We start from the raw sequence: 26,919 nt of genomic DNA on the forward strand, positions 1-26,919 counted from the left end.
TGTCTGTTTCTATCGGTGCTTTTTGTTGAACTGACAAAATTCAAAAGTATGGTTTGAAAAAAATCACCACGAAAAAAGTGCCTTGCACAAGAACAAATGGGTTAAAGACATCAGGCCAGTGCGGACGACGTAGCAGTATCCCAGCATAAGGTGGAGGAGTGGCCTTCCATAGAGTCTTCAGCAAGCTCCCATGGGGTGCCACCATATCATTGCTGGCAGTATCTTTCACAACTACCGAGCCACACTAGCTAGGTATTCAGTACACTAATCGCCAACTTTTGGCATAACAACAAAGTACCCAGTGTGAATCTGTAAGGCGTTAGGTAGCTTGCACGCTTCGTTGATGCTGCGGCCAATGATGATGAGGATGGTGAATCATGGTTCGGTCCTTCGTAACGAGTGGAAAGCTTTCGACCACTCACTCATAAAGCAGTTCACATGAAGTGAAGTCTAATAAGAGAAATAGGGTGGCAAAGGACCCTTGAGCGACCGCGTGGCTTAGCGAAAAACAGCACACCATCACAAAACAACTAACATTGAAACAAGTTTGTCTTGTCTTAGTTTACGTGCGGAGCACTGAAAACCACAGCGTAAATTGCACATGCGATACAGCCCACTTACCCATATCCTGAAAAGTCGAAGTAGCGCGTCTTCTTCACCGGCCGGCAGTGCACACGAAAGCATAATAAATAAAATATTGGAGCACACCAGCTGCATAAGAACGCAACTAGTTTCATAGACACCGTCAGTGAAAAGCCCGCACGTTTCGGTGGAATTTCTACGGCATAGGGCTTCAACAAGCTTCCCCAGCATATTGCAAAACTAGCGGTAATGCTTACATCTATGTGCACCGCCTTCTTGCTAAAATAGCAAAAACAAACAAAAAAATACCGGAAGTGCGTTTAGATCACGTGATAGCTTTCCGCCATTAGCGGTGCCAAAATTTCCTCATACATCTCCTGGGATATGATACGAAAACACCCGTACCAGTGGCAGCCGTTTCACGACGCTGCGCGGGAGGAAAGGCTGCTGACCCGCAGGTCTCGGGTTCGAGTTCCGGCTGCGGCAACTGCATTTCCGACGGAGGCGGAGATGTTGTAGGGCTGTGTGCTCAGATTTGGATGCACGTTAAAGAACCCCAGGTGGCTGAAATTTCCAGAGCCCTCCACTATGGCGTCTCTCATAATCATATGATGGTTTCGCGACCTTGAACCATACGTATCAATCTATCAATCAATCATCCACGGGAGAAAAAGAGAAAAGCGGCGTCCCACGAGCGGTGAGTGGCACAGAGAAAGAGAGAGCAGGGAGCAGCGCGCGGCACTCTCCGGCAAAAAGGCAAAAAGAGATTATTGGGAGTGGTGCCGAGCGGCGCGCGGCCCTCTCAGGCAAAAAGGCAGAAAGAGAGAGCAGGGAGTAGTGGCACGCACCGCTCACGGCTGGCGGGACACTGTTTTTAAAGACGATAGTCTTTCTTGGGGACCTTCGAAGAAAACATTTTCGTCTGTCTATCTGTCTGAACATTGTCCACTCTTAACGGAATCGGGTACCTGAAATGGCCCACCCCGTGCCAGTGCCCACCAATGTCGCTCAAGGTTCAGCGTTCATACTTTGGCGATTGTCGATTTAAAAGCAATTATTGCGCATGTCTGGCGCACCATAACAACACGCATATATTCTACGTTTGTGCCTTTTACTAGAAAAGACATACATAGGTAACTTTAAGAACCGTAGCGCTTATCACGCTGCGCTGAACATGCAACGCTTGCACGAACAGGCGAGCGTTTCCAACGCTTTGCTAAAACGAGACGGTGGTGGTACCTAACCGTCGCCTTGCGTTCTACATCTTATAACCTCTTAGAGGGGTGCACACACTTGTCTCAGAGCCACGCGTTCCGTTTTCCAATAAAACTGTCAGATGGCACAAATGTCTAACGTGTGACGTGACTTGATGCACTCGTTCGCGTCTGCTGCATGCTCTAGCCGCTCTAACGCAGCGCCTCCAGAATACCATTCACCAGTTTTCTTGCGCAGAACATCAAATAAATGTTTTCTTTCCACACACGACTATCGTCTTTCGACGACATTTGCAGATTACATGCAGATACGGGGCCATTTTTTTCTCTCTCTTCCGCGGAGCGTCGTGAAATTCCTGCCGCCGACCAAATAGCTTGCTCGGCGATATTTTCTGCTGCCACAAGCTCCCGCGCAAGCAAACCACCAATGAGCGCCTGCTTTTCGCTCCTTCCTCTTCACATCACTGCCGCCTCCTCAACCGCGCCCTTTGTTCTCTCCACCTGTCGCGGAGAAGGCAAGCCACGACCGCGAGCCGGCGGCTAGCAAGTGACCGCGCGTGCCTCGACATGTCCATTCTTGTCTCGCTTTATTCGTGGCGCCGCCAATGTGGACAGCGAGCCGCTGTCTACCGAGCGATGCCACTGACAGGTGGGACGCCGCCACGGCATGCTTCCCGCCAGCGTGCACGTACCTTAAAGCACCGAGATAAGTGTTGCCCTGGCGCTTGCAACTATTCGCAATGCCATGGCCTATAGGTGGCGCGCCGTGCGATCCAAGATGGTTGCGTAAGAATGATCAACCCGTCAACTCGCATAGTAAAAGACAGAATGCACGGACGTTCTTCTTGTTCTGCTTTCGCCGGATGAACTCCTGATCGTGAAATGAACGTAAATTGAACCAAAGTACTTCCCCAACCGATAGGAACTGCTGAATGTTTGCTACCTCATTTCTTACCGCAATGTAAATGGTATTGGTGTCAGCTAAGTGACCATGTATAAACGATGATTTGAGTAATCTTGTGCGTAGTACAGAAAAGTGTGCAAACCAGAATTCACGTATGAACTGAACGAAACTCCGAGATCAATTGTGCCGAGCCTGTCTGGCAGATTTGTCGCAGTAGTAGGGCACTAGCGAATAGCGTGCCGTCGTGGCAGCACAGCAAAGAATGTTTAACGTAGCAATGGTTTGCAATCATGTTACGTCGTCGTTACTTGCGCTGTAAGCATCATGGAGCTGCTTATTCAACGGAACACAAGCATTTACCTTCCCATTAGGTAGCACTTGTGACACAGCCATGCCCACTTTCTAACAGTGCGCAATTCCCTGTACTTGGATGTTGCAAGTTTCATGAGCCTGATCTGAATAAGGAAAAGCGTACGCTTTTCGCAACGTCAAAATTTCGAAAATTTGTTCAGCAACAACGTCGTTCGGACGACACCAGTGGTGTTCAGGAGAATTCAGCGTGGACTGTAGCCATAACTGCATATTTCCTTGCTCTAACCATTTCACTTCGCTCGTCGAGCTCGAGCGTGCTGGTGGTATGCGGCGCTTTGTATTATCCACTGTAATTTTGGTACATTCAATGCATAAGAAAAAGTATGGTTTTATTTTGAGATCCTTGAGGGATATTCTATAATAAATACAATCAAAGTGACGAACATGCTAAGCATTAACGTATGGTGTGACGTGAAGTGCGACTCTCTGCTGGTAAGCTAGCAGATGATCATTCATCGTCGCTGTCACTCTCAACGCGTCGACAACCATCCACGTCTAGTGCCAAATCTTGGACGTCAAGACGATTTCTTTGAACACACTGAAAGTAAACTGGCGAATCCTCTCCGCCAAACGACTTCAATAGCACTAACAACGCGTCATTCACCACGCGAAACACCCACGTGGCGTCACTCGCCAAGTTTATTTGGGGGTGCGCCGGTGTGGACACTGCAGAGATTTATTTCGCTCATAAAGTTTCCCACAATACTTACTACAGAGAACTCTGGCGCTAGTGTCTATGGGAGCTGCAACACACGGCGCTTCAACGAGCATGAGAATGATGGGTAGTACACACATTTGTCTAATTTTCGTACTTCTGGCCTGCCGTTGGTTCCGTGTATGTTCGTGTGGCTTGGAGCTGTTTTCTTACGAAACAAGTATTAGCAAATGTTCAGTGGTTGCGCTTCACCATTTTATTTTTTAAGACTTACTTTCCAAATTGGCTCACGAAGTTCAAAAGGGTTCAATCTTTCTTTCAAAACAAAACTGAAACACAGCAATAAACAGAGCCGCAAGTACAATTCGCCACCCGCAAGTACGAAGACTACGCAAATGTGTGTACTACCCATCATTCCCATTGTCACTGAACGATCGCAGCGCCAGAGTGCCCTCTAGTTAATTTTGAGAAACTCTATCATTTCGCTCCGACAATCGGTAGAAAGGAATAGCTTGCAGTGGGCTGTCATTTATCCATGAATGTAAAAAAACAAGCGGAGCAGTGCATGTAGGCCAAGGTATGGAAACGCTAATTGCGAGCCTGCGCTAATTTGGCGTACAATGGATGTTATGGGGTTATGGGAATCATGCACTAAAAAGCACGTATGAATGCTATGCGCGCGTAAAACAAGGCGAGTTCTAACTGGAATGTTCTGAAGATAATATTTAACTGTCCAATGTGGCTGCAGAAATTCTTGCAAAGCCGATATGTGTTCTCTGCGGGCTATAATAGAAAGTGTGAGTTCCCACGAATTTTCACCAAAACTTCGTGTCTCGCACGAACAAATCAGATTTGTCGTGTCAAGAGCAGATCAATATCTTCCCTGAAGCATGAAACATACAAAGTGGTTTGTGTTAATTTATTGCTAACGCGTTAACACTGTGGCTAGCACCACCGAAAAAGGGAAGCATTTGGAGCGTCTGCCTACTGGTAATTCTTCAGAGGACGCTCCTGAATTCGACTAGGCGGCACGACAGTCTATGAACATTGCAAATTCTGAAAACTTCCATATCGTGTGGTGATATCGACCAAATCGTCACTAAACGCACACATCACAAGGAAACGCTGCTTTATTTCTTCTTTAAGCTCAGACAGCACTGGTATATCCTGTAATTTTGTTGAGGGATGTCATTTCTGTGGACTCGTCAGCCAGGACTTCTATTTCGAGATTCCGATTAGAGGCTATGAAGATGTCGTTCCTTGATAAATTAGGTCAAAAACATGCAGCTCTTTCATTTTCATCTTCGGTGGTGAGTAGGCTTTCAGTGTGTGGCATTCAATAGACGGGAGCAAAAACGCATTGTTTTTGTAGCTTCAAAAGAGATACTTAACTAAGTGAAACGCATTTTTTGCATACTGCAATCACGAATTGCATATATATATATATATATATATATATCAGGAACCCGGTAAGCACGAGCCACATGGACGTCAACGTCTTCTTTCACGCTGGCACACAGCTGGCGCCATTATGCTCCGGTACAATTACTACCCGCGCAGAAAAAAGCCAACCTGGCGATCTACGGAAATGATACGGCAGGGAGGTCAAAGGACAGTTTGATGCGTGATACGTGAACCGTTTCACGCCCACGGCAGCGTAGGTCCGAAGGTGGATCAATGGGCTCAGCTTCATAGTTGACGGGAGATGTTTGTCGCACCACATGGTAGGGGCCATGGTATTTAGATGACAGCTTTGGAGAAAGACTGGGAGGGGTAGACGGGACCCAGAGTCAAACACACATTCCTGGGTAATAGTGAGAACTAGACGCAGAGACATCGTGGTAAGTTTTCTGGCGCCATTGGTCTTGCGCGGTAAACGAGCGAGTGAGTTGACGGCACTCTTCGGAATAAGCAGCTGCTTCGGAAACAGGCGTCACTTCGAAAACATCAGGTCTGTAAGCGAGAATGGTGCCCATGGAACGCGATGGTTCACGTCCATACAGGAGGAAAAAAGGAGAGAACCCGGTGGTTGTTTGTGGCGCAGAGTTGTACGCGTACCTTCCAAAAGGGAGCACATGTTTAGAATTAGTGTGTTCGTCAGACGCGTACAAGGCAAGCATATCTCCAAGGGTACGATTAAAGCGTTCTCTCGTGCCATTGGTTAGAGGATGGTATGCCGAGGTTTTCCAAAGCACATTGTGACATTCCTTGAGCAGCTCGTGGACGGCGTTCGAGAGAAACACGCGTCCATGGGCAATCAGTAATTGACGAGGTGCACCGTGCAGCAAAATCAGGTGGTGAAGAAGAAAGCATGCAACGTCTTTTGCTGTGGTAGCAGGCAACGCAGATGTTTCAGCGTGGCGTATCAAACGATCGACGGCGACAATAATTCACCAGTTGCCTCAAGGAGTGTTAGGTATAGGTTTATAAATATCAATTGCGACGCGGTCGAGTGGTCTCGCTGGACAAGGTAAGGGTTGCAAAGGGCCAGTTCGAGCAATAGTACCACCTAGAGCGCCATTTCATCAAATAGGAATAGATTTATTGGGGCCCTTTCCGCTATCATCTGCCGGCAACAAGTGGATCGTAGAAGCCACCGACTATTTGACGAAGTACGCCAAAACAAAAGCGTTACAACGTGCTACGGCTTCCGACGTCGCCCAATTCTTTATGAACCAGATCATACTTTGACATGGCGCCCCATCGTGCGTAATCACAGGCAGAAGAAGAGCATTCAAGGCCCTGCTCTTTCATGACGTATTCAAGCTCAGCTACACGAGCCAACGCAAGACCACGACATATACGCAGAGTGACGGCTTGACAGAGCGACTCAACAAGGCCATCGCTGAAATGTTATCCTTGTACGTATATGTCCAGCATAAGACCTGGACCAGGTGGTACTGTACGTCACATTCGCGTACAATACTGCCGTCCAGGAAACTACGCGATTCATGCCTTTCCGTCTTGTCTATGAACGTGAGGTCCAGACCATACTGGATGCGATTCTTCCAGAAAATTGCGAATCTTTGATCACTCGTGACGCTGCGCAGCTTCCCACTACGCCAAAGAAGCACGCCAGTTAGCACGCCTACAGATTACGCACCAGCAGAGTACAGACGCATGCCACTACAACCCTCACCCTCGACAAGTTGAATACCATCCAGGCGATCAAGTTTAGGTGTGGGCTTCAGTCCGACACTAGGGATTGTCAGAAAAAACTGCTCAGTCGCTACTTCGGACCGTACAAAGTGTTGCGACGTGTGAGCGATATGAACTGCGGGGTAGTCATGACGGCGCCTTCTCGCCACGGTGGTTAAGGCACATCTCGAAGATTGTGCACGTAGTGCGACTGAAGCCGTACTTCACGCGGTAGTGCGACTGCATATGAACCTTATTGGTGTTTTTTGTATGCGTAGATTTTCAGTTTGTTCGCCCCGACTTTGCCTTTGTACTGTCCGAGCCTAAGAGTGATGCCATTTTTTTCAGAGGGGGAATATTGCCACTTGGACGCAGGCTACGGTGAGCTAAAGCCATGGCTGCCCACAAGAATGGAAGAGAATGTTTTGGGGCAGCGCGTGCTCTGGTTTGTTGTTGATATCGAAGCAGCCATCTTGCCAGTTTTTCGGTACGTCTCAGTTCTTCCGAGTTGAAGACCTTTTGTAGCACGTGACAATATAGAGAGCGGTAAAGTGGGGCCAGAAAGAGCACATCCAACACAGCTTATTATAGGTTTTTTCTTGAGCTATAGAACAAGTACTTATAGGATAATCTGCCTGTCAGGGAACGCAATGATCGGCATACTTCATGCATGAACCCTTGCAGATTGGGAGGCGATGCAAAATTAGCAGATACCACTAAATTGATAAAACAACGGCGAAATTCACTTGTAGAAATGTTCGAACAGTGGGTGAGCACAGTTACGAAAATAGGAAAAGCACCACATCAGTTGTCTTATAAAGAAGTGTACCAACCCAAGACCACCTGCGCAGACAGGTCTAAAATTATTATTTCACCTCATCGGTTCATAGGTTGAAAACCAAATAAAGTTAGCAAATATACGGGGAAATTTATATATGTAAAGCGACAAACAACAAATTATTTTCAGAACACAGAACATTTTTGTTGGCAAAAGCAGGTCGCATCTCTAAGCTTTGCCAAAAATAGAGATTATGAGGAATAAACTTCAGGACATAGGGTGGGTCTGGGCATAGGGTCTGGGCGTAGGGCGTTTGAGGGTGGGTACACGCTCTTTCCAATGATGTACACTTAATTAATATGCATCTAATGGTCCGCCTAAGTATTTTGGCGGAACACAAGTCCAATCTATACCCTGAAACTCGGTTGGTTTATAAGTCCATTGACCAAACCACACTCCCAAGCTTTCAGAAAAGGTAATTAGATCTTCTGAAGCTTTTCAAAGTTCTCCGATTGTTGACACTACCATTTTTATACTAGGATGATCTGTGCAAAAGAACGCTAGGTCATTTGCATACGCCAATATCTTTACCTGATTCCCATAAGCCCTAAAAATACGTACGTTACTAGATCGAATAACACATAAGCACAGTGGCTCCAAGTAAACAGCAAAAAGCACTGTTGGCACTGAACAGCCCTGTTTCACAAACGAGTTAAAAACACGGGTTTCTAAAAAAAGGCACTAATAATTAAAGGGCTTGAACCTTCATTGTAGCATAGTTTTACACCTTTAAATATAGTGGAGTCAATGGTGGCATGTTCGAGAAAAAAAGAGAAAAGAATGGCGAACCTGATCAAAGGCTTCCGCTTAGTCTACTTGTAGTATCGCCAGTTGTTCATATGAGTGTGAACAATACTGTGCGAGCGACGTCTATATTAGTATGTATTGGGCAATATTTTAAACAGCACGTCTGATGGGCACCAATAAGTATTGACATTGCAAATGAAAGTCTGTTTGAAAGAACCTGTGCAGAAATTTTGTTGTCAACGTTGCACAATGTAATTGGTCGTAGCTATACGTCAAGAACTTTTTCTCAGAGCGTTTTTGGGTTAGAACAGTGTGGTATTTAGTAAAATAGCGAAGAAGCGTCTCCAGATTCAAACTCAGCGTAAAGATGTCGATCAGTGTAGCACAAAGCATTGATTTAAATGCTTTGTAAAACTCGCCGGATATTCCATCAGGTCCTGGGATTTTCGACAATGTTAACTGTTCAATGGCAAGTTCTATATTTTGTATATTGATTGACTCACTAAAAATTCACATTCCTCGATAGTTAGAGGAGCCAAAAACGACAAAAAACTGCGTCACCAGATCTTCCTTTTGTTTTTAGAAGAGGCGCCGAACAATTATTGGTAATAAGTTTCAAATTCTCACATACTTTCACTGAAATTTTTTAAAAATATTCCTCGCGAGAGAAGTTCCGCTATGAACTTTATTTTAGCGTTGTGATAATAATAAATTAAGGCATGATGTTTGGGCTTCTCCGAATGAAATATATGAGAATCGCGGTATCCAACACTGGCACCTCTGTAACGTAAAGCGTCATACTTCTGGAGTGCGTTTTTGGCGTTAGCGATTTCGGCTTTATAGTGACCAGAGTCCTTAACGTCAAATTCGTATTGGTTTTGAAAAGTTTGCTTTAGCATATTTTGTTCTAATTTTCTGTAAAATCCCCTCGCATATCTAAATTCTTTGGCATTGCCCGAACTTCTTGTTTGAATAATTCCAAGAGACGAAGAAATGCATGTCAGACGACAGACACTTTATGAATGCTACGCTAGCACGTGCATTGCACTCATGGTCACTCACAATTTAAGAGTTCAGTTTCTGAAGTGCCCATTGTGGTCTGTAGTTAGATCTTTCTTTGCTACCTATCTGCCCCACAACAACGCAGTGATCAGAAAGGAAATGGGCTCTATTTTGCATGACATATCGCGGGAATTAAGTGGTGCCGAAACGTAAATAAGGTCGAGGCGCGTATGTGTATTTCCCTTTGCATGCATATACGAGGGCAGGTCATTGGGTGATTCTATGTGGACTTGTCCCACATTTTCAACTATAAGCGAGGGCACATCAGCACTCCTGTCATTGCGACTAAGCCCGGTCCTATCGCATGGATTGCAGAAGCAGCTTAAATCGCACATGACCACAGTGTTACGGTCTGGTTCTAACAAGGTAGCCAAATTTTCAATGAAAATTTTGTGCAGTGGTGCATCGCTTAAGTCATACACGTTCATTAAGCTCTATGGCAAACCATACAACACAAAGTTACATTGTATCAGCCGCCCTCCCTGGTCACACTATATGCTATAGAATAATACGGTAACCTCTTCCTGAGTAACAGCAGGCAGCCCGCGGAAAGGCCCACAACATGCGACACAAATACATCAAATACAGAAAGACAAGGGCGCGTGGCCCTCTCTGTATCCACTAAACTCTCGATCCTCGTTTCTTGTACGGCGATGAAATCGAGCTGTCGGCTGAAGAGCAACCGGTGAAGCTGCACCTGCTTCTCCTTAGATTGTAGTCCACATACGTTGACCATTGCAAAAGTGGCTCTCGAGTGCCATGGTGTCTGGATTCTTTTCAGAGTTGCATTCACCGGTCTGGTGGAGAAGGGGCGTGTGAATGCGCCCTGTCACCATTACCTGGCCTCCTTGATCTTGAGCGTCTGCACTTTCTTGCAGCCTGTGATGACTTGCGACGATGTGACTGACGGGGACAGTCAGTCGAGAGTCGTGGAGTTGGCTGATACTCCGCGTTTATTTATGAACGTGTCGGTGCATCCTCGTACATCATTAGCAGTAACTCGGTGTCTACTGCTTCATTGTCAACACTGCTTTCAAGGCTTTTCTTACGAATGTCTTCTGGCCCAGATGTGAGTACCGCCTGCCTTTCGCCACCGTCTTTCGCGCTATCTTTTTTCGATGCTTGTTGCGGATGTCTCTGCTACAGCACAGCCATTATCCTCGTCTTTCGTGGCAGCACAAGGTTCAATAACAAAGGTATGTTGAAGGTCACTAGTTGCTTCAAGGACTTCCGTAGCATTGATAATGTGTTCTTGCAAAGCATCACCGGGCAGCCGTATGCGATGGCGCTGTTTGTTGGCGTACGTCGTCACACATTCATCAGCTGCGTGTCCACATCGTCGTCAATTCCCGCAACGCGGTGTCCGGCAGTGGCGACGAATGCTTCCTACATTGCTGAAGCGCAGGCATAATGGTGATTTGCCAGGATTGAGACCAGGCTTTGTAGACCGGAACCCGACAGTACATGTGAGATGTCGCACACACGGACTGCATCCACCAGTGTCAATACGTCATCTCCATCAAGGGTACGCATCTGTTCTATTTCTGACACTCTCCAAGTTTCAGCTGTAATTGACTTCATCTTTCCGAATGACTGCAGGGCTTCGTGCACATAGATATCTTCTAACGTTCAATGAGCCTTAATAAGTTCATTTCAATTTCAGTGCGCTGATGGTCTATCGCAACACTCTTTCGACCTCGAACGAAATATTCACCTTACTCTAACACCTTTGTTTTCGCTAGTGCTGTCCTGCAAGTCACCATCTAAACGTGGGACAATTGAAACTGTGCAATCTATCTTACATCTGTAAGGTTTTTAATATTCCGGATGGCATCTCGAAAGTCCTAAGCTTGATATGGACGACCAGGCACGCTTAGGCAGGGTTGATGTCATGAAAGCAATCGCGTTATTATCACTTATAAAGCGTTTTGAAACAGCGAAAGAACAACCAGTCGTCACACATATGGGAGTAGCATAACGAGTGGGCCATCCAATGCTTTATCCTATTCCAAAAGCTTGTTCTTGCTCCCCTGTTAACTATAGCACATACCCATTTCAGCCATAATTCCTCATTATCGGCAGCCACTGCATGAACAATTGGCACGGAATATTTTGCAAGTGTTTAGCGGATACCATGTTTCTCAGAAGAATGACGAAAATAGCATAGCGAATGCTGGCCGACTACCCAAAAGCCTATTATGAATGTTCTAGTGAGTATAAAGCGAGTGTGCTTGCAGTGGTTGCCTAATGAGTATTTTAAAAAGGCTCCGAAAGGCTGTTTTTCTAGCTTTCGCTGTGACTGGACTGCGCCTTAAGCGCATTGATTGATTGATTTGTGGGGTTTAACGTCCCAAAACCATTATGATTATGAGAGACGCCGTAGTGGGGGGCTCCGGAAATTTAGACCACCTGGGGTTCTTTAACGTGCACCCAAATCTGAGCACACGGGCCTACAACATTTCCGCCTCCATCGGAAGTAGCCGGGATTCGAACCCGCGCCCTGCGGGTCAGCAGCCGAGTACCTTAGCCACTAGACCACCGCGGCGGGGCGCGCCTTAAGCGCAGGCCTGGCGTTTTTTTTTAGGGGCAGGTTGAGACAGAAGTTAAGTTTTCCAGGCCGAACAGGTAAAACGAAAAATATTCGCGTTCATCTGCCCTATCTCTCAAATGAAACGCTTCATTCTATCTCTATCTGAAGAACAGTTTTCGAGCACGAGAAAATATTTGGCCTGGACAATGCAAGAACGCAGAACTGTGAACAGAACTGGGGAAAAATTCATTTAGTCTCAGTGCACACGTCGTGACGCCCCACTTGCATCACATGCCGTTACCTCTGGCCAATATCGCTGACGTGCATGTAGGGTAAACTGGTCGACCTTCGCTTATATATCCCAGTATATGATGAAAATGCAGTTGAGAGGTGGTGTGATGTTAGTACCTTTTATTGCAAATAAATTTTGTTACGTAGTAGTGAAGTTGTTTTTATTGTGTGATTGAGGCTGTTTTTTCTGAAGCAATGCATGTTTATGCAATAGATAAACTTTGAAAAATGTTAACTACAAAAGTTGCAAAATAGAGTGGCAAGTACAAATGAAAAAAACAAAGTAGTAACTTTTCGCGAAAAATGTTTTGCGAAAAAGAATGAAGGTACACTCTTCCTAAAGACAACCTGGAAACATACAAACTGTAACGAGAGAGGAAGACGGGACGGCGGCCAACGTGGTCATGTCGTTCTCTCGCCACTTCATTCCACGCCTGAAGCGGAGCCGCGTGGCTTTCCACGTCCGGTGGTGGTGGTGGTGGTGCTGCAGCAGCCGGAGTTAGCCTGGCCTGCGTGGCCGGAAATTGTTCCGCCTGAGCATCTCCTGAATTTGGAAAATGTCACCACGTGTCAGACAGCCCAGTGTCTTGCAGGAAGACCAACAAAATTCGTTGCACGTTCCTCCTAGTTGCCGCGGGTCTTTCAGGAAAGATGACGTCATCAACTGTCCGGTGTCTATGACAGCCTTTTCGCAAGGTGCGGATCATCGCTGCTCTTTGCACATCAAACTGTGGGCAAAGCCAAATGAAATGTTCAATATCACCGATGTCACCACAGAACGCACAGAACGGGGAAGCGTATCTCCCAGTCTTGAATGACCAGGCTGGGGTGCAGGCGGAGCCGGTTCTTATGCGGTACAACAGCGTCGCTTCTTCACGAGAAAGTCCAAGAATTGCCCCGCCACGGTGTTCTAGTGGCTAAGGAACTCGGCTGCAGATCCGCAGGTCACGGGATCAAATCCCGGCTGTGGCGGCTGCATTTCCGATGGAGGTGGAAATATTGCAGGCCCTTGTACTCAGATTTGGGTGCACGTTAAAGAATCCCAGGTGGTCAAAATTTCCAGAGCCCACCACTACGGCGTCTCTCATAATCAAATAGTCGTTTTGGGACGTTAAACCCCACAAATCAATCAAGTCCATGAATTACACATGCTTGGTGTGAAAACTTGTAGATCGCCTTGAAATGATTGCGTATCACATCTTTGTTGTTCTGGTAAGTCTTGGGAGTTCTTACTTTTGGAAACGATGTACGTGCTTTGCATGCAAGGGAATCAGCCTTTTCATTGCCCTCAATGCCAACGTGGGATGGGATCCACTGGAACTTTAAATTAAAACTCTTGCCATTTAGGTGTTTGATTAGTGCCAGAGACTGCCTGGTGAACGTTTCTTGAGGCAGGCCACGATGCAGTCTTTGTGGCGCGGATTTGGAGTCCGTCAGCACTACAACATCTCGTGCAGAAAAGGATCGCAGTTTTCGCAAAGCCGCCGTGATTGCAGCGCTTTCTACCGTTGTGAACAAAACCATGCGATCCAGGCGGCCCGACCATGACACGCCAAGGCAGGGAATCAGAAAGCCGCTGAGCAGCTATCCGCTTGTGTGTACAATGATCCGTCGGTGTACACTTGTACGTGGCTGCGGTACATAGGGCTCAAGTGATCCAGCGCAAGAAATTTCGCTTCCGCGGCTGGAATGGTGCGCTTCGCTGGTAGATTGGGTACGCTTAAGTTACACGCAACATCCACAAAAGACCATGGCGGGCCCATAGGGCGCTGTTTAGGCAGTTTCAAGCCTAAATATTGAAATTTGTTTAGTGCCGCGTTGAAATGTGAGCACGTTCTTGCTCTTAGCCGCCGGAGAAGCGCCGTGCCTGCGAAGGACTCGCCTAGTCTTGACAGCTGCGTCAATAAGGCCCGAGATGCCAAATGGCTGAGCGGAAGAGACTCGGCTTTATTGGTGACCTTCGTATTTGAAGCCGCCTGAGAGACTCCCATCGCCAAGCAAAGACCCTTTCTGTGCACTGCCTCTAGGCGTTCGAACTGGCTTGGTGATGGTGATATCAGGGACAGCTGATAAAGAATGCGGCTTGTTATAAGCGCATCATTCAATTTAGGCATGGACATAGGATTGTTGCCCCAACAGACCCCTGCCATGCGACAAAGAGCGTTGATCCTTTGCACTGATGCAGTGACTATACCATCAACCGCACGTCGCCATAATAGCTTGTTGTCGATGGTAATGCCCAGGAAACGGACACTTGTTGCACAACGAATTGAGTGGCCTTGAATATTCAGCGACAGACGTGTTGACCTCCGTCGCACTCCCAAGAAGAGCATGAAGGCTGATTTTTCCACTGATAAAGATAGGCCGAGTGTCAACAAGTGACGCTCAATGATTGAAATAGCGCTTTGGGCTATCCGGGCCAAACGTTTGTGTTGCTACCCCGAGATCCAAATGCAGATGTCATCGGCGCACATAGATATTTTAACTGCTTTCAGAGCTAAGTGCGGAGTGTCAGGAAGGCTGGCCATGGCAGCGCTAAAAAGCAACAGAGATAGAACACTTCCTTGTGGGACGCCGAGGGAAACGCGTCTCTCTTCGCTCGTTACATTTCCAAGCTTAACATGGACACAGCGGTCTCTGAGAAATTCATGTACGAACCGAAGAGCATTTTCTGACAAACCCATGGCTTGGAGCCCGTTCACGATGCCTGCCTGAAGCACACAATCATATGCCTTGGCAACGTCTATAAAGACGGCGAGTGTCGAGAGTCCGCTGACGCGATGGTGCTCGATGTGGCTTAATAGGTCCAAAACACTGTCCTGGGCACTCAGTCGTGAGCGAAATCCGGTCATACACGATGGCCATCGCCTTCCTTGTTCAAGGTACCAAGTTAATCTTGTACATATTAATCTTTCCATCAACTTAGATACGCATGATGTAAGAGATACCGGTCGATATGACGCGAGGCTCGCAGGATCTTTTCCGGACTTTAGGACTGGCACCCCCCATGCTGTCTTCCAAACAAATGGGATCTCTTCCGTGCTCCAGACATGAATAAATATGTCCAAAAGGGTCCTTTTTCGCTCGTATGGTAGATTTGTCAGCATTTAATTGCTGATCAAATCGGGACCCACGGCACAGCGTCTTCTTAATTTGCTAAGTTTCATACCCAGCTCTCGGAAGGTGAATAGCGTATCCATCGGGTGAAAAACTGGGGTGACAGAGGAATCGCCGCTCCTGCTGATCTACCAGATGTGTACACGTCTGCAAAATCCTCTGCAAGGGTTTGCAAAATTATCCCTTGTTTCAAAGCGAGTGCTTCAAATGGCCTGTGTTTTCGGATCTTCCAAGACAGACTATTTATAACTTCCCATATCTTGGTCAAGGGCGTAAACGTTGATAAACTCTCGCAGAAAGCGGCCCATTGATTTCGTCTTAATTTTTTTTGTATGGCGACGAATCGCAGCGTTTATCCTGTTATATTCGGTTTTCGCAGACTGATTTTCTTTTGCTCTCACTATTTTCCGCTCCGGCCGTCTACGTGCTGCGCAGAGGTTCTTAAATTTCAAGTCAGGAGCAGGAAAATTGTCGGGAAGTTTCAGCAACAAAGTTGCTGCTCGCTTGCTTTGCAACATATCTGCGAACAGCTCACCAGTGGATTTGTCCAACGCTTCTCTATAGGTGTTCAGCGTGTTACATTGCAGCGTGTTACATTGCATTGTCTACCAGCAGTTCGAAATCCCAGGATATTGGTGGAGCTGGGGAAATGGTCGCTGCCCATCCTGTCTGGAGCCGTGGTCGATGATACCAGAAGGTTCGTGGAGTGAAGTACAAGGTCTATTGCACTCCATGAATCTGGTGGCCTGAAAAATGTAGGTTTGCCATCATTCGCCACACATAAGTAGGCAGCATCCGCAGCGGCTAGAAGTGCCTTGCCTCGAAAATCTACACTCTTATCTCCTCAGAGTGGATGGTGCACGTTAAAATCACCACAAATTATTCGAGGAGCGGGAAATCGAGCGCAAAGGTCATTTAGTAAAGTCTTTATGAAGACCTTTTTTCGTGGGCTTATGTACATCGATACCACACTCAGTTTTCGGTTTCCCAGGCACACTTGCACAGCAGTGACTTCCAATGAGTTGGAACAGAGGTCTTGCACTGGTAAGGCGACGTGAGGTATTTCCCGCGTTATGTATATGATTGCGCTTCCATTTGCAAACGACGTTATACTCGGGTTGCTGTGTCGGGTGTGCCCTGGGAGCGTCCTTGCATTCGGTAGACCGGCTTCAGAGAGGGCTAGAATCGGTATTGGAATGACGCGCAGGAAAAGGTTGAGTTCGCACAGACGTTTTAGAAGACCGGCGCATATCCATTGCATTATTAAGGGCACTTGTGAAGGACGAAAAAGACCAGGAGAACGAGACATTGCCATTATTCTACTGTGTGATTGTGGAAGCAGAGCAAAGTAACACTGACTCTAGAACCAGAACTGCTTCCAACATATCCTTCGTTGAACTCGCAGGCATCTTAGCGACGTGTGAACGTAGTGCGGTGAACAGAGCGCGAATAACGTGCTCGAGGTTTTCTTGCTGTTTGCTTCCAGATGGTACTTGAGGTGGGCTCAGTGCATCAGCGTAGGTGCGCTTGGCGGACTTTTTCGTGATATATTTCTCACCAGCGTTTAGCACTTGCATTGACTCAGTACCAGCTCTTATCGTATTAGGCGCGGAAAATTTTCAGCGTACTCGTAATCCATACCGCCATGTTGTGGCGCACCGGACGTCTTCTTTGTGAGCGATGGTTCGTTCACGGTATTCGGGCCAAGGACAAACGTCTTATTTCATCGCTGCGCAGCTGTTCGTGCTGGAAATTGACCGTAGCTAGCTGGGTGGTCGCCACCACAGTTTGCACACAGAAGTTTTTCTTTACTTGTACACGTCTTAAAGTCATGAGGCCCCCCACAGCGCTTACACTTTTGTTCCCCACGACAGTGCTTAGCAACATGTCCAAAACGCTGACATTTAAAAAAGCGTGGCGGCATCTCCACGTAGTCTTCCAGCTCGTGTCTGGTGAAGCCAAGGTTGATCTGCTCTGGACGTTCCGAATTGGGAGCGACTGTGAGAACCACAGAGTCAGTGTGCCTTGATTCCCACACGGAGGATGAGGTTTGCACCCGTCGTATGATTCTTCTTGCGTGGTATACTCCCTGAGGTCTCAGGTAGATTAACAGCTCTTCGTCCGAGTACCATCTTGGGACCCCTTTTATAATGCATGTATTTTTCATGTAGCTGTGTGGTACACCGGCAGATATGGCAAGGCCGCAGATAGTGTTGGTCTCTAGAAGCATGTTAGCTTGTTGTTCTGTCTCTATATCCAAGAGCAGGGCTCCCTGTGCTGTGAAATGGCTCTTAACTGGGGCTCCACCGAGAAGCGTTTCAATTTCCGAGTATAGGTCAATAGGATTCACTTGCCTCAAGTTAGCTCCTTCGTATGTTGGAGCAATTAACACAGCAATGCCCACCGTCCTGTCCTTGCGATGTCACACAAGGCGGAAACCACCCTCGTCCATGTCTACATCTGTGAGGTTCGCCCCGTTGTGGTCCGCGATGACACTTGATTCGTCCTCTGATTCAACGCTGTGTTGTCGCTTGCAGTCAGGTATGCTTGCGCAAACCAGCTGGTGCTTATGACCTGGTGTCACACCTTGGGAGGTCGTGACGGCGCTCTCCCTGATGCTTGTTTCATTTCTTCTAGCACCTTTCGACGCGGCGGGCTGCGCAGCACCCGTCGGTCGCCGATACGGCAGGTATCTTTTCGAGTCACCCGACGTCTTGAGCAGTGCTGAGCCGTAATATAAACAAAAATAAACTATAAATGCAGACAGAGCTACTTAGCCAAGCAGCAAAAGCTTCGTCGTCTTCTTCCTCTCTCGTCTGACACACCAAGTGCGCTAGCTTGTTCTAATCCTCGCGCAGCTCGAGCTAGCATCAGCTGCGCGAGAGGCGCGGCGCGGTGATTGAGAAATGATGATGGTGATGGTGGCACTACAGGGCTCCCCCCCCCCTAGCGCTTTGCGCGATTTGAAGGCCTATGAAAAAAGAAAAAGAGCGACAAATGCTATATACATGAACGACATTTCATAAAGTGTTCATTTGGCAAGTCCAGGCTGTCAACGTTTATAGGCCATCTGTAAGCAGTGTGTCTCCGGTGGGCGACTCGGTGGGCGACATCAGGTGCGCGAGAGGTGCGGCGCGAGGATTGAGAAATGATGATAGTGATGGTGGCACTACAAAACTGTAAGCGCGTAATTTGTTTGAAGTATGACGATGAGCACCGACAAAATGCACCTGTTATATTAGCAATGAGATCTGATACAATAAAATATGATCAGGAGAAGCATTCTTATTGTTGTCTTCGAGAGTACTTAAATTTGCTCAATCATTAAAAAAAGGCTTTCAACTTTCGATTTTTATATATATGTAAAACGTCCCTCCATTTTGAACGTTTCTCTGCACACGGAGGTGTGTTTTTATGGCGTATGGGTTGTATGATATCGGCGTACATGGAATCGACTTCCTGGTATTGAACGCTAGTTCTGTGATTTTGTGTGTGTGTGTGTGTGTGTGTGTGTGTGTGTGTGTGTGTGTGTGTGTGTGTGTATGTGTGTGTGTGTGTGTGTGTGTGTGTGTGTGTGGCCGGTTTACGAGGCTAGTTATTCTCATGTACTCGCAGACTGTATACATGATTTAAGGAGTACGCGTATCTTCAGTGTTCTCAGATTTCATGCCTCTCACATGGCTTCCAGTTCTCATGTGTAATTACTTTTTTACTAAACTTCAGGAAGCCATCAGATGAACCCTTGCGTCACCAAAAAAGCTGTTGAATGGGTCATCTGGGATGGTGAACAGTTGTTCTCGGTGGCCACGCTTTCTTTGTCGTGCATCGCTTTCCAGCATTCTGGCCGTCATTTCGAAGTGCTGCGCTTTAAACTTGGGTGCTGTTGATTTCATGTGATCTGTCGGCTTGTGTTTTATTTTTTGTGGCCTTTTGCATATTTGTTTGTTCTTGTCTTCTTTGCCCAAATGTTGGGTAATCTACTAGAAATGATAGCTTATTTTGAATTATTCAAAGAATGAGAACTCCCTTTATTTCTTGAATTTCATTTGCTAGAGCTCTGTGAAAAAAGTACACAGTAACTCTGCAGTGCTTGCATAAGAGTTGAGAACTTTCTCTAATGAAGGCATGGCACGGTTAGCATAGAATAAATTCACCCAAGAGCAAACACGTAAAAATTACTGATACATCGCACTGAAATATTCTCTGGACGAAGCAAGGACATTCGTAAATACATTAAAGGTGCCCTACCAAACGCTTCAGATAGCCGGAGTGAAAAACCTGCGAAAAATTCTCTGCAGTTGCCACATAATCACTTCGTCCAGCTGGAGCAAAAACCACTAAAAAATGCTTCGGCGATGCTCCGCAATTACTGCCGCTGACTGGAGTGAAATATAAGTCACAAATGCTCCGGTTGTGCCTTGCAATGGGCCAGGTCGGCCAGAGTAAACCCTTTTATCCGGAGGTCTGGATCAAAAATTACTCCATATAAGGGGTCGCTAGACACAAGTGTTTTATTTTACTGTGACCTCCGAGTAGTGTTTTACACTGGCATATGGAAGATTCAAAGGATATAAAGTGAGAATGGGTCACGTACTGCTGCGTGCTCGTCAAATCCTTGGTGATTGTTTTAGGATTGTAGATAGCTGCAACTGATTGATTACCGTAACGCCACTACTGCCATCAACGTCTTAAGACGATTCAAAGGATATAAAGTGAGAATGGGTCACGTACTGCTGCGTGCTCGTCAAATCCTTGCTGATTGTTTTAGGATTGTAGGTAGCTGCAACTGATTGCCTACCGTAACGCCCCTACTGCCATCAACGTCTTAAGACAATACCTTCGGCTTACATCGTTCTTCGAATGCTACAAGTGCCAAGGTAGCGATGTGAAGCGAGCCTTCTTTGTATTTGGTGGACCTGCACTGTGCAGGATTCGGAACGAGCAGGTTCCCTTGGATAGCCTGACTTATGTCGCAGGGATTATGCCTCCGGAAGCGCATCGGTGACCCCCTCCGCGGACATGCCATGGTAATGTTCTTACTGAAAACTGACGCTACTGCAAAAGAATATTTTCTACTACCACTCTGGTGCCAATTTTTACCGCGGAGTAATCGCTCTTCACTGGGTCAATTTTTTTTACATTCCGGGGACTCAGGTACCACAATCTCCATGCTAAGTGACTCAAACAATTAGGTCGTGGCATCATGACCGAACACGCGCGTAGTCTTCTGACCTGCGCCTCGTGACTGCGCCGCGGGGCCTAATCGAACTCAACGGCAGCGGCGGCAGACAACTAAGGTGCCACGCGTGACACGTGTTTTGATATCATAACAGCTGTAAAAACAATACATTGTTTATCAATCCGCACAAGACATTGCACTATTTCTGTGAAGCCCTGTTTTACTTTCGCGTATAATACCCAATCCTACATCATAAGGATCAGCCATATTTTTTATCTTAGTGATATCAGTTGTTAGTTGGCGATAGCCATCGCTATCATTGCCCCAGTACGCCTATACAAAGCAAGTACTGTGATCTGTAGTACTTCTGCGAGCAACAGAGTGCATGACGCATACAGAGATTTCATGTGCATGGGAACTGCTTCAAGCTGCGCAACCTTGCATTTCTTCTTTTTGGCGTGGCTGCGTACTCACCTTACTATGCTCACCCGGAATCTAGATTCTCGTTGTACCCGAGTCCGTAGCGCCAGCCTGAACAGAGCAGTCCGTGGCGAGGGGATACCACTAGTACCCTAAGCTGAAGACCCAAACAATCATTGTGGGGTAATCTTTTCTTCAAATATGTAATATTTTTATTGAAGTGAAACTTAGAAGTGGTGGCACCTAATTGTAGGTGACGTCCTAGATTGTTTTCGTTCTGAAGTATTTTACGCATCGTTATGGTAACCCTTCCGGTCAAGCCAACTGAAGCTCTATTAGGAGCCTCTAAAACTGTCAAAAAAGGGTCATAGTGCGGGTACTCGCTTCGGTTATCTTTTGACCGTTTGTAGAATGTATAAGCAGGAAACAACAGCCAAAATTTGTTGGAGCGTCCCTTTATTCTCATGAAGCGTCTTTAGACTGGCTTTCGTGTTGAAGACATCGACGTATACGTAGTACATATCTCATGTCTGGCGGTCGGTGCCTTTCCTATACGCTGTGTACTCTGGCGTTGCAGCCCACCGTCGGCGCGATGGTGGCCGGCGGTGACTGCACCTCCGCTGTGGTCTCCACTGTTTTGTTTTCTTTTTTTTCAGTGTGTTGCAAGTGTTGTAGTTTCATGTTCCAGAAAGTGTGCTCTTGTTCGTTTGCGGGACTCGCCATATTGTACGCGAAGGCTTTGGGCTTGAAGTGGCGTTTGGACGACACCATATTCAATGAGATGAAGAATCGGACAATAAACACCTGTTGGCGTTCAGTTTACGGGGCTCCGTGGCCTGCGCACGTTGAAAGCAAATGAGGGGAGTGGCAACCTGACCCATCACCCGGGGGAGCGAAGTGGGCCGCTTAGTTTTACTCAGTTGAATCAGTTCCGTATTTGTTTCGAGTGCAAGGCGGTTGCCTTGCACGTTTCCGACTAATACAATCGCTGAAAACTGTTGATGTTAAATGGCAGAACGAATTACTTCCCTATTCTCGCCCTAATAAGCCGCTACTCGTCTACATTGCAGAAGGAACGTTGTCGCATCATTTTCATTTTATTGTGATAGCAGTTATATAGACACTCTCGGTAGTATTGCTGCCAGCGTCCATTCCTGCATCACCGTTACTCACCGTGTATGTATACGTATCTATTTAGATGAAAATTCAAGAAAGAAACTAGATCAGGAAAAGAGTTTTGCGCGCGGAATCCAACGTGGGGCCTCTGAATCGTTTGTGCGCGGCGCTAACCTCTGAGCCACGAAAGAGCACATCTAACGTTCGCACTGCAAGCTATCTATATTTGCATCTACGACTTACCTCTGGTGACGGGCATCTTTAGGAAACTATCGTGCTTTCAACATTACCAGCAAGATGGCACAATGAGTGGGCGTCGCCACATTGTCACGGGACGCCAGCACGCGCTGACGCCTACTTTACCCCGCAAAGAGGGAGCAGGGTAGACGCTAACGCGCGCACTTATCACGCGGTGGGGACAATCGAAGTCTTGGCTGGCCTTAGGCTTTCACCGGAACAATTATGTTGTAGTTACCGGGTGCACAATGGTTGATGTAATTTCATTTCATTTCATTTCATTTCATTTTATTACCTTAAAAGCCCAACAGGGGCTAATTGTGGCGCAGTCTCCGTTTGCGAAAAAGGCACGCTTTCCCGACACAGCGAAGTAACAACTTAGACGCTTAGTCACGTTCAGCTCTACATGTGAGTTTGTTTTGTTCGTGATTTGTGCGTGCAAAATGCGGGGCACATTTCGATTTATTTGCCATTCTGCGCATGACCTTCCGATTTGTTGCTATCACGTTTATTACTTCACCTTTGCGGCATAGCTGTGACTTTTTTGAAACAGAAGCAGCTCAGCGAGCTATCCTATAGAGCTTGCGCCTACACTCCATGTTGGTATTGTGACTTTTCATATAAACTTTTCTCGTGTCTTGATCTTTACTAAAGTTTCGCTATTGTTGCGAAACACATTTGAGGTTTTCTAATAGTTCAAAAACACATAAAAGAATGCTTACAGGATATACGAGTGGTTTGTCAATGAATCCACCTGGACGGCAAAAAAAGAAAGAAAAACAGCATTCAAATCACGTGAGATGTCTCATATTAGTGAAACCCTCATGAATTCGCAAATAATGTGTAAGGGTTCAGGGCCGTCAGCTTTAAAGATTTGCAGCAGTCCATACAAAAACTCCAAGAATATTCTTAATAGAAATAAAAAAAATTATGGAACTCATGAGTCGCCACACCACCCAATAACCTATGCTCAGGCAGGAGTACACCACGCGTGGGCACGCCCGTCCATCACTGAGTGTCTGGCCACCGGGTTGGCAGAACATTTTGAAGTACATGCCTGTGCTACGCACATCGCTGGTGCACAGCACGTGTTGCACCAACCGCGCTATGGGCGGGAATCTAACAACTGTTCTTATTGAATTAAAAGGTGTAGATATTCTATGTCTGGAGGTCTGATTTTTTGGTTACGGTGCTCCTTGCTGTTTGAAACTGTGCTCCTAAGCTGTCTTTCATTCCCTAGAATAGTCTATTCATTGAGTCATTCAATCGGTGGATGGATGTTAAGGCCAACATGAAAGACGGCGGCCGATTCTACTCAAAAGCAGCCTTATAGGAACATAAAGGCAGACAGAGAAAAGTGAAAAAATAAATCAGCAGCTAAAACACAACCACGCCAAGCATTGCTTGTCCACCATAAGAACAGGTTGGTAAATTTTTGATCCACTCTTGTCTGTATTTATAGGGGCACTTATTTCAGTTCTATTTCAACGATCAGCAGTGAAGAAGGACTCGATATTTGCTGTAGGCTTCTTTTTCATCAGATAAAATATAAATCACCGTGATTGGATATGTCAGATTATGACAAACGGTAACAAGAAAACAGTACGTCCGTCTTTTGTATTTAAATAAGAAAGTAGTTTTAGCCTGTGCGTTGAAGTAATGTGATTGCTCACAAAAGAAGCGCGTCCACCTGTATACAATCAATCCTGACATGCTTTTCTTTAGAATTTAGGTGGCGTGGCATGAGACGTACGTCAGAAAGATTTCCGGGATGTTTTTTTTTCGAGAGGGGGGGTGATGCATTCTGGTAGAGAATCAACGCGCTAGCACAGGGAGGACAGTGACTGGGCAGGCAAAGAACTTCATTAATATCCGGAGGTGGCGCTGAATCCCCCTTAGGGGGTGACACCGCTGGGCCACTCCCACGACGGGGCGGGGAGGTTAAACTCCACGGCTATGTCGTGGGCCCTCTGGATGGCCCTAAGCTGGTCTCCTTTGTCGTGTGAGGAGACAGCTCCAGTTCACCTCTATGGAGGGAGACTCGCTGCTCTCGCGCAACGCAGGGCATTGCCACAGCATATGTTGGAGAGTACATTTGGGATGACCACAGCGCAGGCACCTTGAATCAATGCCATCTATGTGTTTCGACCAAGTTAGGGGCGATGCATATGCCTTCGTCTGTAAGAGTCGTATAGTTATAGACTGAGGTCTTGTTAAGTGTTGGTGCGGGAGTGGGTATTTCCGCCACTCCAACTGGTAGTGTTTGAAAATTTTACTAAAAACTAGCAACGGGTCTCTGAAGAGACAAGTGACGTCCTCAGCTTTCGAGTGGCTCTCCCCGGCGTGGAATGTGAGACCTCACGTCCAGGAGTGAGCCAACTCGTTGGCATTAAGGATGGTTCCATGTACGTGTCGGCCAACGGGCGCCGAGAACCAGATTATGTGTTTTTCGCCGGACCAATTGGCAGCAGATAGAACGCGCGCGGCTTCCCAACAAACTGAGCCAGTCATGAAGGCCCGTGCGGCTGCGCGCTAATCCGTGTGAATGGTGGTGCGATCTGTGGCAGCGAGAGCTAGTGCCACATCGACCTGCTCGGCGCGATCAGCGTTTGAATTTATTAAAGTCATAAAGGACAAGTGTTCGCCTTTGAATGTTGTAATCACTGAGACAAAGTGGTCCGTAGAGTGAGACTGCGCTGCGTCTACGAAGGCCACGTTATCCTCCATAGCGGCTGCGGTACTGAGTACGACTCGCGCCCGTACCTGACGTCTCCCAACGATATGTGTGGGATGCATGTTACGGGGTATCGGGGATACTGATAATTTTGCGCGCAAGCCTTCGGGGAGCTGCCACAGACATTCTTGGGATACGGGAGATTTTAGCCCAAGGTGGGCTAGTAACCATCGCCCAGCTGCAGTGGAAGACAGTCTTACAATTTGAGATACTTTTTGAGCTTGTACAATTTCAATTAATGTGTTATGAATGTCTAGCTCATTGAGCTTGACCGTACGGTAACTGCCCGGTAACCCGAGCACCAGTTTAACGGGCCGGCGGTTGATCACGTTGAGACGGCGTATGTCTCCTTTTTGCCACAGGTGGTATGGAGCCACATAGTTGATGTGGCTATTCAGGAAAGCGTGGAACAGTCTGCGGAGATTCTCCTAAGATAGTCCGTCACGCCTGTTAGCTATTCTGTTAAATAATTTAGCCATTGCTTCGGCCTTCCTGGAAATATGAGAAATACTGACGTCATTACAGCCGTTGGCCTGAATGACCACGCCAAGTATGCAAACTTGGTCCACCGTGAGGATGGGTGTACCATCCGCCGTCAGGAATTGATCCTCACGTATGTGTCTCTGCGCGCCTTGTATTTCGGGTGGCATAGAAGTAATTGTGATTTCTTTGCGGATAGCGAGAGACCAGCCTGTCGTAAAAAAATTTGTACCATCTTTACCGTATCTTGCAGTCGCTCCTCGATATGGCCGTCACTGCCACTCGTACACCAGACGGTGGTGTCGTCTGCGTAGAAGGCGTGACTGATGCCGTCGGTCCGTTAGCGTTGTTGCGACAGAGCGCGCATGGAGACGTTGAACAGGAACGGAGAGATCATGGCCCCTTGAGTTGTGCCCCTCGGTCCCAGGTTAAATTTCTTCGAGCCTATCGAGCCGAGTTGAGTTGTAGGCGCCCTGTCGCGCAGGAACGCGTACCTAATCCTGCTTCGCGAATCGAGTCATGGATATGAGTGCTTTCGCGGTCGAATGCCTTCTCGACATCGAGCGCTGGAATGGCTCTCGTGTCTCTGGTGATTTTATCCATGAGCTTGTAGTTGAGCATTAGCATAACACCCTGCGTGGAGGAGAACGAACGAAAGCCAACTTGTTTGGTCGGTAGAATCTGGCGCTCCTCAACGAATTTTGTGACTCGATTGAGCATTACCTGCTCGGCCACCTTAGCCACGCAGAACGTGAGCGAGATGGGACGAAGTGAGCCTAGCGCTAACGGTTTACCCGGCTTAGAGATGAGTGTGACGGTTGCTTCGCGCCATTCAAGCGGAACGTTGGAAGTCTGCCACATTTTGTTAATGTGCTCGTTGAGAACTTTTATGTTGATTGATTAATTTGTGGTGTTTACCGTCCCAAAACCACCATATGATTATGAGAGACGCCGTAGTGGAGGGCTCCGGAAATTTTGACTACCTGGGGTTCTTTAACGTGCACCCAAATCTGAGCACACGGGCCTACAACATTTCCGCCTCCATCGGAAATGCAGCCGCCGCAGCCGGGATTCGATCCCGCGACCTGCGGGTCAGCAGCTGAGTACCTTAGCCACTAGACCACCGCGGTGGGGCGAGAACTTTTATGTCCTCCTCGGCAAAACTTGTGAGATGCTTACTCTTTATGCCATCCGGGCCAGGCGCTGAGCGGCAGTTGAGTTCAGAGATGACAGCCCGAACCTTGGTGCAAGTGAAGGAGGATGCAAAACGATCGTCCACCGTATCATCCGGGGCAGGTGGGTT

The 26,919-nt window shown here is 47.1% G+C and overlaps 1 protein-coding gene across 1 annotated transcript in view; it reads right to left on the reverse strand.

The window, feature by feature from the left end:
* LOC119185560 (japanin-like-RA1) overlaps positions 1–26,919 on the reverse strand; it is a 109,990-nt gene that overhangs the window by 57,338 nt on the left and 25,733 nt on the right. The window contains exon 4 of the mRNA XM_075870029.1: positions 23,125–23,156. Coding sequence (XP_075726144.1) covers positions 23,125–23,156 — 32 coding nt within the window. The remainder of the gene's footprint in view (positions 1–23,124; positions 23,157–26,919) is intronic.

The sequence above is a fragment of the Rhipicephalus microplus genome, chromosome 7, assembly GCF_043290135.1.
Source record: "Rhipicephalus microplus isolate Deutch F79 chromosome 7, USDA_Rmic, whole genome shotgun sequence".
Taxonomy (NCBI): domain Eukaryota; kingdom Metazoa; phylum Arthropoda; class Arachnida; order Ixodida; family Ixodidae; genus Rhipicephalus; species Rhipicephalus microplus.